The 15,259-nt window shown below is 43.9% G+C and overlaps 1 protein-coding gene across 1 annotated transcript in view; it reads right to left on the reverse strand.

Annotated features, from left to right (window-relative positions):
• Nucleotides 1-11,104, reverse strand: part of CEP57L1 (centrosomal protein 57 like 1) — a 71,934-nt gene extending 60,830 nt beyond the window's left edge. The window contains 2 exon segments of the mRNA XM_077487144.1: nucleotides 10,999-11,050; nucleotides 11,052-11,104. Of these exon segments, the coding sequence (XP_077343270.1) occupies nucleotides 10,999-11,050; nucleotides 11,052-11,089 (90 nt within the window). The 5' untranslated portion in view covers nucleotides 11,090-11,104.
• Between the last annotated feature and the right edge of the window lie 4,155 nt (nucleotides 11,105-15,259).

A 15,259-nucleotide genomic window follows, 5' to 3' on the forward strand; every position in this document is an offset into this window, starting at 1 on the left:
AAAGTACAAAATACAGTTTTTTTCAAAATTGTTGCTCTTATTTTGTTTTTAGCACAAAAAATAAAAACTGCAGAGGCAATCAAATACAACCAAAAGAAAGCTCTATTTGTGGGGAAAAAAAGGACATAAATTTTATATGGGTGTATCGTCGCATGACCGCGCAATTGTCAGTTAAAGCGACGCAGTGCCGAATTGCAAAAAATGGCCCAGTCATTCAGCAGCCAAATCTTCCAGGGCTGAAGTGGTTAAATGAAAGTACAACTAAAGGCAACATTTTTTGAGGGGGTTTTGCATAGAGTGGAGATGGATTAGAACATCTGTCAGTGTTTTTTTCTGTCTGTGTGCCCATAAGAGAGATTCACCTTATTTGTCCTGTTTACCATTGTCATTGAAAGTAAAAAAAATAAAATAATAATAATAATAATAATAATTTGGGTTATCCCCAGAAAATTCATAGAGGGGAAATCTTCCAATGGGTACAGAAGTTCTGGTGAACTAGGGGTCCCCAACAGATTCCTTTAATTTTCAGGGATTTCTTCTCACTTCCAGTTTTGGCTATGGAACATGAAGTGAAGGATACATCTCCACAATGGGACAAAGATGGCAAAAATAAACCTTACAAGGGTAATAACCTTCCTTTACTTACCACCATTCTACCACAGAGACAGGGAACCCCAATTCCGCCACAGAGACAGATCACACCATCACAGTAACCCAGAGGGGCTGTTTATTCAGCTCCCGCTTCAAGCCACCTATCACCACTGTTTTTACCCAAGAAAGACAGGGCTCAGCACAGCTTAGCGCGGCAGGGCCGGATGACATAATTGCTAATCAATTTCTGCCGTTCGGCGCATTGATGCTGAATTGAGAATGGCTGCATCGCGATGCATCGATTTACCCATTATATTCAACAGCCCTAATATATGTCCAAAAAGTGAACCTTTCACCACAAGCTGATGGCTTTTGTGCGTTTTGTAGAGCCAGCAACCAGCTTCAAAGTAAAAGTGATGCGGCAGCTCCATTCCCACCAACCACTTTCATACAGCCGACCGCACGGTAAAACCCACCCCTCCCGTGGTTCCCAGGCTATCTCATACTTACCGACACCCAGGAACACAAGCCGATCAGTACTTGGTTAGATATTAGGGTCAATTTGACCCCTAAAGTCTCCAAAAAGAGCTCCTGTCACCCACCCAATGATATCACATTTTAATAACCCCTTTTGATAGCAATCATGTAAAAAATTAAATGATAAAATATATTAAAATAACAAAAAAGTGGGCAATCGCAAGCCCAGGGTGCGTACACACAATTCAACTGCGGTTGCATCACACATGTGACTTATTGTTCTTACTCTGACATTTGCGGCAATAATTTCTAGCACAAGAGCTCCTAGTTAACGTTAAAATGATGAGCTATATTGGTTTTTAAAAGCGTCACATATGGCGATTTTTGGGCACAATCGTTTTTTGGTAATATCACAGGAGCACGCAATTTTAAAACATGTAATGTTAGTTATCTACAGTATCTCACAAAAGTGAGTACAACCCTCACATTTATGTAAATATACTATATCTTTTCATGCGACAAGACTGAAGAAATGACCCTTTGCTACAATGTAAAGTAGTGAGTGTACAGCTTGTATAACAGTATGAAATTTGATTTCCCCTGAAAATAACACAGCCATTAACGTCTAAACCGCTGGCAACAAAAGTAAATACACCCCTAAGTGAAAATGCCCAAATTGGGCCCAATTAGCCATTTTCCCTCCCCCGCGTCATGTCACTCATTAGTGTTACAAGGTCTCAGGTGTGAATAGGGAGCAGGTGTGTTTAAATTTGGTGTTATCGCTTTCTTTAGTCACTTCAGCCCCGGAAGATATGGCTGTTCAATGACCAGGCCATTTTTTGAGATACGGCACTGCGTCAATTTAACTGAAATTTGCACGGCCATGTAAAGTTGTACCTGCAAAAAATGTACGTCCTTTTTTTTCCCCACAAATAAAGCTTTCTTTTGGTGGCATTTGATCACCTCTGCAGTTTTTACTTTTTGCACTATAAACAGCTATTTTTTCCCTCAGTTTTGGCCGATGTGTATTCTTCTACCTATTTTTGGCAATAAAAAAAAAAAAAAAAAAAAAAAAAAAAAAAAAAAAAAAAAAAATCGCAATTGGCATTTATACAGTGATCAGTTCATAAAAAAAATGCACCGATTATTATTACTATGTAAATGCCGCTGGCACGGAAGGGGTTAACAGTAGGGGGCGATCAAGGTGTTAACTGTGTTAAACAAAACATAAAGAAAGGTTTTGATAAACACAGCCTATCTAAACATTATATGAAATTCCATAATAAAGACCCCATGTCACTGAAAATCTGTGGTATTCAAAAATTTGTACCTCATTGGAGAGGTGATAATAAGGTGATTAAAATCAGCCAAGCTGAATCGAGATGGATACATGAACTTCGTACCCTTACACCACTAGGACACAACGTGGAATTTGATCTCAATTGTTTTATTTCTAATTTTTAACGTATTTTTATCCAGTAATATTTATAGAGAATTTTATATATATTTTTAAAAAATTATATTTTATTGGTTTTAACATTTTTTATATGCATATATATGATATATATTAGCGCTTATATCCACTGGTACTGTATGGATTTTATTTGTCGATATTTATGGTGATTTATCAACTTTTTATGAAATTTTAAATAATTTTTTATGTATATATTTGTCTATTAGCATTGTGTAGATAATGATATGTCATTGAGATATTCCTTCTCACATAGTCTGCTCTAAATAGAGAGGATTATTTACTAAGTGCTCAATGATATAATTTCTATGATCTTTTCTTCTGTATATACAATATGTTTTACTCCCTTTCATACCTTGGTTTTTGGATTCAAGTTAAATAATTTGAAGAGCAATTTTATATTCAACCACTAGATGTCGCTCTTCCTATAAGCCTGTATATAATACGGCCTATTTTTAAATTATTTTTATATTATTTTATTTTAAATTATATATTCCTTTTAAACAGTGATTTACCTATATGGTTTCTGTAGTTTCACTATAAGTGGTTCTGGAATATATTGAATATTGATGTTATAGCCATTTTATTAGTAGTCTGCAATAGCGCTGCCGCCCTGAGTTAATATGGCGACGGCGCTCGTTGCATATAAATACCCATGACACCTACTTCCTATTACCCTTTGAAAAAGTTACGTGCTGTAACGCAACGCGTCAGGGAAGGAATTTGGTGTCGGACCTATCACTTCCGGTTGCGGCCGAAACCGGAAGTCCGCGTCTGCTGCACACTCTGCTGTATATGTTGATGTAAGTGTGGATTTTATCTTTATTTCAATAAAGTAGCGAAATACTACACATGAAAGCCCTCTGTGTTCTTCTATTCTATACTGCTGGGATATCCTGGAGCTATTGAGAGGGCATGAAATACATAGCCACACAGTGAAATACTGACAGCGGTGGAGCAGTGTGACTGAATGAATAAGAAGCCAGCAGCTATCTTTATACACAGTGCCTATTTACCAGTTACTGGAGGTGAGAGGCTGGGGGAAATAGGTGGTGCACCCATTAAGCACTGAAGTTTGCAGTGGATTGTCACTTTTGGAAATGATTTTTACACTTTTTGCATGAACTTTATTTTTGCAAGTTTACCAGTCATCAGTGCACGTTTTGTTTATGGACAATCACTTGTTTATATTGATTATATAAATAATCACTTGATTGATTTTTTTCACGAACTTTCACTTTATAAATTTTTTGTTTGGATCATTAATGCAGATTATTTTTATTTAACCACTTGAATGATTTTTTCACGGACTTTCATTTATTCATTTTTTATATTTATACATATTGATTGCACGCTCATTTACATTTGGATTATTTATACAGACATATTTTCTATACTATTTATGTTGCATCTAATGGATAGTATCTGATTTACATTATATTTTCTCGTTTTAATTTTGGGATTACTATTCACTATATGTTTAAGCACTTTTAGGTAGCGCCGCATTTCTAATTAATTTATATACTCATTTTCGGTGCTGAGATCACTGTTTCCATGCTGGCTGCTTCCTGTGTACATTATTTTTATATTTAGTCTTCCTATGACATATTAGGTGGAGCGCACTAGTTTTTCCCTATATACAACTGTGTTACCTAGCAAGTGATTCTAACTGTGGGGGGATGGGACTGCCTGCCTGGGTGAGGAGAGCGATTGTTATACTTAGTATGAACAGATCGCTCTCCTCGCCCCTGACAGCACAGAGATCTGTCTGCTTACATTGACAGATCTCCGTTCTGTCTCTGCAAGGAGCGGGTAAGCGGGTGACCGGTAGTCATCGAGACCGCTGGGCACACGCATCGTCTCCAGTGGCGTGGTGCCCCCTAGTGGTCAAAGGCAAACCGACATACAGCTATGTCGGTTCGCCCAGGGGAGCCAACCTGTCACAGTATAACTGTGGCAGCTGGTCAGGAAGGGGTTAAGCTTTTTCCCTCAGTTGTCAACTAGTGATCTGGCCAGTAACACCCTGTATTAGAGTGTCCCCACTATGGAGGAATGAGCACAGCAGGATTGTCAATCTTTGGGAAGGGGGCGGTCAGATGTACTAGCAGATTTAAATACACTAAACAAACTGAAGTCAAACTTCAGCTAATACTTTATAATCAACAGTTTTTTCCTTTAAGGTTTTAAAGAACTAAAAGCTTATTTTAAGCACCCCTGCCAGTGTTAGATTGTTTGTCTCATCAATAACTGCAAGAGAGCTGATTTTGTTGAAAAAGACAACAGACCTATTGGCTGAATCCCCAGATAAAAAGAAAGAAAAGAAAGCCTATAAAAGAAAAATGAATGCAGCTCTCTCTCACATGAATTGGTAAACTGCAATATAATATGATTGCTTTTGGGTGCTTTAACTGCATGCCGACCAGCCGCCGCAGTTGTACTGCAGCAGCATGGCTCGGCTGCGCAAATCCCTGCTATGCTACGTCAGTAGCATAAACGACCACTAGGGGGCCGATCACCGCCGGGCTCCCGCGATCGCTTGGGGCACATGGAGAACTGGGAGCTGTGTGTGTAAACACACATTTTCCAGTTCTCTGAGCAGTGAACTGACAGATCGTCTGTTAGTTTCCCTGCACAGTCAAATCCCCCCTTCAGTTAGAACACTCCCTAGGATACATATTAACCCCTTCACTGCCCCTAGTGTCAACCCCTTCACTGCCAGTGAAATTTTTTACAGTAATCAATGCAATTTTAATTGCACTGATTGCTGTATTAATCCCAATGGTCCCAAAAATTTGCTGATAGCTGCCTTTACTAGTAAAAAATAAATAAATAATATATATAATTTTTATCTAAAAATGCCATAAAACTATCCCCTATTTTGTAGACGCTATAACTTTTGCGCAAACCAATCACTATACACTTATTGCGATTTTTTTTCCCCCAAAAATATGTAGAAGAATACGTATCAGCCTAAACTGAGGAAAAAAAATGTTTTTTTTATATATTTTTGGGGGGATATTTATTACAGCAAACAGTTAAAAATAATGCTTTTTTTCAAAATTGGCTCTCTTTTTTTGTTTATAGCGCAAAAAATAAAAACCGCAGAGGTGATCAAATACGATCAAAAGACATGACCGTGCAATTGTCAGTTAAGGCCTCATGCACACGAGACGCAGATGGAACCTCTGTTAAAAAAAAGCTGAAACGCGCGTTTAGAAACGCGCGTTTTGCCGCGTTTGCATTTCGCGTTTAGACGCGTTTAGACGCGTTTGCGTTTAGACGCGTTTATAAAGATAACATCATGTAGACCCTCCCCAAGCTCTCAAAGCATTTTTTTTAACTATTTCTGCTATTTTGATCAGAGTGAGCAGCAGCAGCATAGAGAGCAGTTGTACACTTGCATTTGCCGTGTCACTTGCCACGGCACCTGCCACAAGTTGGGGATTGTCCACTTGCCACATCACCTGCCACGTCACCTGCCACAAATTGTGGATTGTCCACTTGCCACGTCACTTGCCACATCACCTGCCACGTCACTTGCCACGAGATGTGGATTGTCCACTTTCCACGTCATCTGCCATGCCACCTGCCACAAGCTGTGGATTGTCCACTTGCCACGTCACTTGCCACGTCACCTGCCACATCACTTGCCACGTCACCTGCCACAAGTTTTGGATTGTCCACTTGCCACGTCACTTGCCACGTCAGCTGCCACGTCACTTGCCACGAGATGTGGATTGTCCACTTTCCACGTCATCTGCCATGCCACCTGCCACAAGCTGTGGATTGTCCACTTGACACGTCACCAGCCACATCACCTGCCACAAGTTGTGGATTGTCCACTTGCCACGTGACTTGCCACATCACCTGCCACAAGTTGTGGATTGTTCACTTGCCACGTCACCTGCCACGTCACCTGCTACAAGTTGTGGATTGTCCACTTGCCACGTCACTTGCCACATGCTGTGGATTGTCCACTTGCCACATCACTTGCCACGTCACCTGCCACAAGTTTTGGATTGTCCACTTGCCACGTCAGCTGCCACGTCACTTGCCACATCACCTGCCACGTCACCTGCCACAAGTTGTGGATTGTCCACTTGCCACGTCACTTGCCACATCACCTGCCACGTCACTTGCCACGAGATGTGGATTGTCCACTTGCCATGTCACTTGCCACGTCACCTGCCACGTCACTTGCCACGTCAGCTGCCACGTCACTTGCCACAAGATGTGGATTGTCCACTTGTCACATCACCTGCCACATCACTTGCCACATCACCTGCCACAAGTTGTGGATTGTCCACTTGCCACATCACCTGCCACGTCACCTGCCACAAATTGTGGATTGTCCACTTGCCACGTCACTTGCCACATCACCTGCCACGTCACTTGCCACGAGATGTGGATTGTCCACTTTCCACGTCATCTGCCATGCCACCTGCCACAAGCTGTGGATTGTCCACTTGCCACGTCACCAGCCACATCACCTGCCACAAGTTGTGGATTGTCTACTTGCCGCGTCACTTGCCACATCACCTGCCACGTCACTTGCCACGTCACCTGCCACAAGTTGTGGATTTTTCACTTGCCACGTCACCTGCCACGTCACCTGCCACAAGTTGTGGATTGTCTACTTGCCGCGTCACTTGCCACATCACCTGCCACGTCACTTGCCACGTCACCTGCCACAAGTTGTGGATTGTTCACTTGCCACGTCACCTGCCACAAGTTGTGGATTGTCCACTTGCCACGTCACTTGCCACAAGCTGTGGATTGTCCACTTGCCACGTCACCAGCCACATCACCTGCCACAAGTTGTGGATTGTCCACTTGCCACGTCCCTTGCCACGTCCCCTGCCACGTCACCTGCCACAAGTTGTGGATTGTCCACTTGCCACGTCACCTGACACAAGTTGTGGATTGTCCACTTGCCACGTCACTTGCCACGTCCCCTGCCACAAGTGGATTGTCCACTTGCCACGTCACTTGCCACATCACCTGCCACAAGTTATGGATTTTCCACTTGCCACGTCACATGCCAGTCACCTGCCACAAGTTGTTGATTTTCCACTTGCCACGTCACCTGCCAAGTCACTTGCCGCGTCACCTGCCAGGTCACTTGCCACGTCACCTGCCACAAGTTGTCTATTGTCCACTTGCCACGTCACATGCCAGTCACCTGCCACAAGTTGTTGATTTTCCACTTGCCACGTCACCTGCCAAGTCACTTGCCGCGTCACCTGCCAGGTCACTTGCCACGTCACCTGCCACAAGTTGTTTATTGTCCACTTTCCACGTCACTTGCCACTTCACCTGCCACGTCACTTGCCACAAGTTGTGGATTGTCCACTTGCCACATCACTTGCCACCTGCCATGTCACTTGCCACAAGTTGTGGATTGTCCACTTGCCACGTCACTTGCCACAAGTTGTGGATTGTCCACTTGCAATTGCAATTGTTTAAAATATTTTTCTAATGGTTTTTCATCATTTGCAATCATTTTTGAGATTTTTAATGTAAAAAAAAAGGTCACCTTTAAAAACGCATATAAACGCAAACGCGGCTAAACGCGGTAGCGGCGTTTTGCCGCGTTTTACCGCGTTTTGCCGCGTTTTGCGTCTGAAACGCAGAAATTTTTGTTTCTGAACGCATTTTTTTGCTTCTGGAAAAACGAGATTAAACGCAACTGCATATAAACGGAAAAAAACAAGACTGTGTGCATGGACACATAGGATAACATTGAATGAGTTCAGGTGCAGTTGAAAAAACTGTCCAACTGCATCTGAACGCGCGTTTAACTGCGTCTCGTGTGCATGAGGCTTAAAGCGATGCAGTACCGAATTGCAAAAAGTGGTCTGGTCTTTAGCCAGCCAAATGGTCCGGTTCTTAAGTGGTTAAAGAAGATGAGAATGTGCGCTGCATTTCGACATTTCATCAATTGCTGCGTCACAAATGTTAATTCTAGATTACGAACTGTAGTTTACAAGACCAAACTCTTCTGGCTCATTCCTTCATTCAGAGCACGCGTGTTTGTGCTTTCGACTTTGGTGTGACGATTTCTGTACTGACCATCCAAAAATCAGATGTTGAGTTCACAACCGACAAAAAAGTTCTAGCCTGCACATCCAGCTTTTGTCTGACGAAAAAGTGGAAAGCATCGTACTAACGATCCAAAAATCCGCAGACAGCTCGTCTTACGAATTTTCCCATCTGATTTTCATATCATGTGTACGAGGCTTTGATTATCAGCTTCAGACTTTTTACCTGCTTAATTGATGAAGACATGACAAAAAGGAGTAGCCCACCCCTGGCCATGAAACAGCTTTTGATTCAACTGTCCAATTACTTTTGGTCTCTTGAAAAAGGAGGGTGGCTATTCTTAAGAGCTGTAATTCCGAACCCTTCATCCGATTTGGATGTACATACGCACAAATTAAACCCGAGAGTGTGCACTTTCAGCACATGTCTGTTACATAACTATAGCATTAATACGTTTTGGTAAATAGCTGAAAAAACTTTGTGCCCGTGTTCAAAAATATATGGACCGAACTGTATATGGAGATTTCTGATATCCCAAAGGGTTAGTTCTGCTGCAAGGCTGAGGAAAGTGCTTCTGGACAATGCTGTGGTGGGTTATTTTGGCATACTGGAATCTAGCTCCACAGTAAGGGGAAGCAATTGAGCTCCACAGTGAGGGAGGTAATCGAGCTCCACAGTATGCCTTGGTTCATACTGCAGCAATGGAGCAATGGAGCTGCTCTAATAGGAGCCACTAGAGTCGCTCAGACTTAGAAAAAGGTTCCTACACTACTTTTGGTGCAACTTCAATACGATTTGCATTGCATTCTGTTAAAGAAGTCAAATGCAAGCTGCGATGAAGTCACGCTGGCATGTTGGATTCATATAGTTAGTCAGGTAGAAAAAAGACACAAGTCCATCTAGTTCAACCAAAAAATAAAATCCCATATACACATTCCTATTCCCACAGTTGATCAAGAGGAAGGCAAAAAAAAACAAAAAAAAAAAAAAAACACAACAGCAAAGCATAATCCAATTTGCTACAGCAGGGAAAAAAAAAATTCCTTCTTGATCCCCAAGAGGTAAAAGGATTTTGCCTGGATCAAACTTTAACTATAAATGTTAGTACCCAGTTATAATAATATGTACATTTAGGAAAGAATCCAGGCCTTTTTTAAAGCCTGGCTCCACAGCAAGGGGCGAATCTAGCTTCACTATAAAGAGATGCACAATAGGGTTGGGGCAATCTAGACCCACAATAAGGATATACCTGGCTCCAAAATAAGGGGGGGTAACCTAGATCCCCAGTAAGGCTTGGTTCACATGCATGTATGTCTGTCAGGAGTGTGTACACAATCTTGCGCTTTCTCAGCCTGGGTAGAAACGCACTGCTCTTTAGCAAATGCACAGGGATGCCATTAATTCTTAATGGCATGACCACGTATTAGTAACCACATGCAAAAACCATGGTTTGGTGCGGCGCAATTTAAAAAAACGTTAAAAGTCAGGGACTTCTTTCCCCATGCTTCTTGCAGGTAAGGCATCTCATTGAAATGAATAGACCACCGTAGACATGATGTGCGCACGCAAGTGTAAATAAACAAATAAAAAGGCATGGGAGGTAATGAACACTCTGGCCCAGTGATTCTCAACCAGGGTTCCTCCAGAGGTTGCTAGGAGTCCCTTCTGCATTGAGCAATTTCCACCTCTCAGATAAGTTCCCCCTGACACGATTGATCTTATTAACTATCTGTAAGGAGGTAATTCTTCCCAATGACCACAAGTGTAAGGACCATTCTTCCCACTAACCATCACACTAATGTATCATGAGTTGTAGATTTCTAGTAGGGGTTCCCTGAGACCGGAGAACTATTTCAAGGGTTCCTCTGTGTTGAAAAGGTTGAGAAAGGCTGCTCTGGCCAGTGATTGTGAAGGTAATCTTAATGCACTTGGTGGAAATCAATGTGCCAGAAGACCTCTTGTGATCATGGCAAGGGGGGCTTGAAAAGCTGCAGAGCAGACTAGATCAGCACAGACTGCTATGACATTTCTCAGCTCTGATATGTCACACTGCAGCCTGAAGAAGGGATTTTAGGGGAAAACTTCACCCTGCGATATGACTATCAGGTGAGCAATGTAGTCCTTTGTGACAATCATCAATGATACAAACATCTGCACTCTCCTGTTTTAGTATAGAAACATGTATTGGACAGATGAGAAGATGCATTGCTATGAACCAGGCACGACTCAGTGTAACAACAACAACCCAGGCTCGTTATTATGTGCAATGTATGAAATGAGGTCATGGTTTGCTCTGCAATGACAGGCAACAAATGCACGGCTTTGTAAATGGCTGATCGCTGCATTCCATGTAGTCTATGTGCACGCAGTCCTATGAGATGAGCACATGTGACCCAATATATGGCAATGGTCCTTACCTGTGTCCAGGCTGTACAGTGCCGCTGGAAGAAACCACCTCTCTGCAAACTGTACACGACGCCAGGGCGGAGCCTCAGTAACCCAGCACATACTGGGCGTCTCCACACGCCTACTTCCTTACTCTTCGCCAATAGGCAGCCAGCAGCTTGTTCGCCAATAGCGTCGCAGATATTATTTGCATATTATACTTTAGTACTCCGGATTGGATAAGCATCGGTTTGACGGTTGGTTTTCTGTCAGATTGGCTGGACTGGTGTTAGAGAAGGCGGTGCTTCCTAGCTTCGGGTAGGCGAGGTGAGATTGGATGTGATGTATAGTGAGGGGGAGGAGACTGCCTGATTGGCGAGAGAGGTAGGCGGAGCGGGGTTTTCAGTCAGAAGAGGCTACATGGAAGGCGGAGAGTGAGCGGGAATGTTAAACAGACGGTTCCTGCTACTACTAGGCAGTTTATATAGACATATTCTGTGGGGGTAGTTGTAAGGTAATTATAGGGTAGCTGTATGCGGTGGTAAGGGAATTGTCTTCAGGGTATGGGTACAGTAGTTGTATGGTCATTTAGGGTAATGGAAGTAAGCCTAGTGCTACCCCCACAGGAGCTGCTGGTATTTTGCCTGGGCCTGCCACACTTTTCCCCTCTGTGGGATTTCCCAAAGCCAGGTGCATATACATTTTTGCTTGTTGCTCCAATAACTAGTGTCAGGGACTCGGGGTGTTATATTGGAGAACTTGGATCGGGTAAGGGATATAGTATGTCACTTCCAAGTTGACCAATAACACTGAGGACTCAGGAAGAAAAACCCACCAGGGTTTACTTCCTCCCTGCAATGTGCTAGTATGCGATGCAGATTAGCGCATTACATGACACTTACCTGCAAACAAAGCCTGCCACAGGCCGCATCCATCTTTGCCCATCTTCCTTCTGGGGCCACAGACTCTGGCTGTGTGACTGACCGAAGCCGCGTGGCGTCACTCCTGTGCAGGAGCCGCCAGTCATGGCACTCGTTCCTAAAGAAATTGTGCAGGTGGCTGTTCCTTCAGAGCGCATGTGCCGATGACATCATTTGTGCAGTATACAGTGAATGTCTCCTACATGGTGTACGTTTAGTAGATATTTGCAGTACCTGTAGGTACACTTAAAATAAGGCTTACCTATAGGTACAACTTGCACAGGGAGCTTTACAACCTCTTTAAAGAGGAAGTAAACGCTGCCATTCTGATGCTTCTTTTCATTTAGTCCATTATAATAAGTAATTATCAAACTATACCCACTGTAATCCAGCCAAAATGGCATATTACTTACCGTTTAAAGAAACTTTAAAAAACTTTGTTTCCAGGGGTAAGGCAGCACCATCTTAAAGTGGAAGTAAACCCATTGATTTAAACAGTTAAAAAAAAAAACATGCCGGGAATGCTAACTGCACATTGGCTGTGCTCTCAGCCAAACTATCAAACCATATAATGGCTGGTGTCATAACGAATCACATGTGCAGCAACAAAGCAGTTGAAGATTAAACAGAGGCAAAGATGGCAGCTTCCTTGGCTGAAAATGATAGGGGTGTTTACTTCCACTTTAAGTATTGTTTTCTGAGTCCACATTAGAGTGTATTTCCGCCCTTACATTGAGCACTTCCTGTACTGTTAACCAAGCCTCCTTCTCAATCCAAAGATTCTATGATAACCCTGCTTCCCTGCTCACAGCTGACTTGTTTTATTTCATAGTATTTACTTGTGCTGATTACCTAGTGTTTGCCTGTGTGAGTCCTATCAGCTTCAGCTGATAAGACTGCAGTAATGCTGTCCAATAGTGATGGCCGAACGGTTCGCCCGGCGGTCGTTTCGTGGCGAATTTCGGCCGTTTGCCGTCCGCCCGATCGGCGGACTATTGCCGCCGTTCGCTCGGCGGACTTCCATGTTTATTGTGTAAAAGAACTTTGACCTATGATGACACATCCATCATGGGGTACAGGACAGCCAATTTGGACATTCCCCCTAACTTATAAATAGACCCGATCCGGCGGCCATTTTACATTCTTTCTTCTGTCACTATAGGCAGAGGTTGCTGTGTGGAGCAGGGAGAGAATGCAGTGACCCAAATCGCTAGCTATTTGGTACACAAGTTCTTTTCAGGACTGGTATAGGTGTTAGGTGTAGTTCAGGATATAGGTTTGAGGCAGTGTTGTGCTAGTGATTGTTGCAGCAGCCTGAGTGTCTTTTGTCAGTGTAGAGAAAGGGACAGGATGCTGTGTGCTGCAGGGACAGTCAGTTTAATCATTAGCTGTTACTATTAGGTCCACAAAAGTGCTATTCAAGTTATTGTTCCAGCAGCCTCGGTTTTGTCAGTTTATATAGGGACAGGCAGGAAGCTGTGTGTGAGGCAGTGACGGTCAGTTTAATCAGTAGTTGTTACTATTAGGTCCACAAAGGTTCTTTTCAGGACTGGTATGATAATAGGCTTGTACACGTATAATATTCTTTCTTCCAAATATAGAAAGAATATTATACTTGACTGCTGCCCTTCTGCTGCAGTCTGCTAATCATTCACAACCTACTTGTTCCACAAAGGTCCTTATAAGGACTGGTAACTTGGTCTAGGGTGCTACAGTACATAGGGTTGAGTGAGGTACAGTCTGCTATTCCGTAAGGACTGGTATAGGTCCACAATACATAGGGTTGAGGTGCACTACTGCTGACCGCTGCCCTATACTGCAGCAGTCCTTTATCAGTATAGGGACTGAAAGTTTTGTCACGGTCATTTAAAAAATGACAGGCAGAGGAAGAGGCAGGCCCTTCCGCAGGGGTGGTAGGGCAGGAGCAACAGGCTTGAGCCAAAGTGGGAAGTTGCAGAAGATGCGTTCAATTCATTTAAAGGACGCACCAGACTTGGTTGAGTGGCTCACTCAGCCTTACTCTTCTGCACCCTCCTCATCCTCTCGATCTGCACCCTCTTCTTCACTCTCTGCTATGTGCACCCCCAAAGACACTACCACCACCAACAACACCACCACCACATACCTTCCGCTTGAGTCACAGGAATTATTTTCCGATCCATAGCAAGACATTTCTGATGCGCAGCCACTCTTGGTATTGGATCAGGAAGAGGAGGTAGCAACAACCGCCACCCAGCAGTCTGACGACAGTACCCAGATCAGCCCAAGGAGGAGGTTGTTCCCCGGTGTTGCTGCATACTCTGAGATCTCTACTTATAGCAGTGGGGAAGGTGACGTCGATGATGACGTGTCTAGTGATATCACGTGGGTGCCCACAAGAGAGGAAGAGGAGGGGAGTTCAGAGGGAGATATGGACCAGCAGATAGGGAGGAGAAGCAGGAATAACTTACATTGCACAGGAGGGACAAAGCAGACTGCATATGTATCAGGAGCGAGTCATCGACCATGTACGGTCACATCTGGCGCTCCCAGGACACCGGCACATGGCTCCGCAGTGTGGGCTTTTTTTTAACGTGTCCGCTGCTGACAATAGCGTTGCCATCTGCAATCTTTGCAGTCAACGCATTAGTCGCAGTAAGTCCAACACTCACCTAGGGACGACCGCGTTAAGAAGGCACATGAGCAGCCATCACCGAGCCCAGTGGGAGCAATGGAACACACAAAGCCACACTCCAGTCTCTCACCGTCCAGCCTCGTCTTCTACTCCTTCTCCTCTCTCCTCACAATTGTCCTCCACTCCACCTTCCATCACGCCAAGCTCACGTTTTTCTGCAAAAAGGCAGGCTTCCGTGGGCCTAACGTTCGAGCGTAAAAAAATGATGACGCCGGATAACCCTCTTGCCCAACGGTTGATGGCTGGCTTGTCAGAACTCATAGCCCGCCAACTACTGCCATATAAACTGGTGGACTCGGAGGCCTTTCAAAAATTTGTGGCCATTGGAACACCACAATGGAAGGTCCCAGGAAGGAAGTATTTCTCACAGAAGGGCATCCCAGAGCTATATGGCCATGTTCAGCGGCAAGTGAATGTATCTCTGGCACACAGTGTCGGTGCCAAGATACATCTGACCACAGACACGTGGTCTAGCAAACACGGGAAGGTATATCACTTTTACTGCCCACTGGGTGAACCTTCTGACGGCCGTCAAGCATGTTACCCGTGGCACCCGTGTAGATTTGGTTTTACCGCCACGGATTGCATGCAGGCCTGGCCCTTCTTCTCCTACTCCATCCTCCTCCTCGGCTGACTCCTTTTCCGCTGCTAGCGTCTCTTCCGCTGCGCCGCCCAAGCTCCCCAGAACCTATTCGACAT

Source organism: Lithobates pipiens, unplaced genomic scaffold (assembly GCF_037356315.1).
Source record: "Lithobates pipiens isolate NorthernLeopardFrog02 unplaced genomic scaffold, aLitPip1_a1.2 Scaffold_18, whole genome shotgun sequence".
Taxonomy (NCBI): Eukaryota; Metazoa; Chordata; class Amphibia; order Anura; family Ranidae; genus Lithobates; species Lithobates pipiens.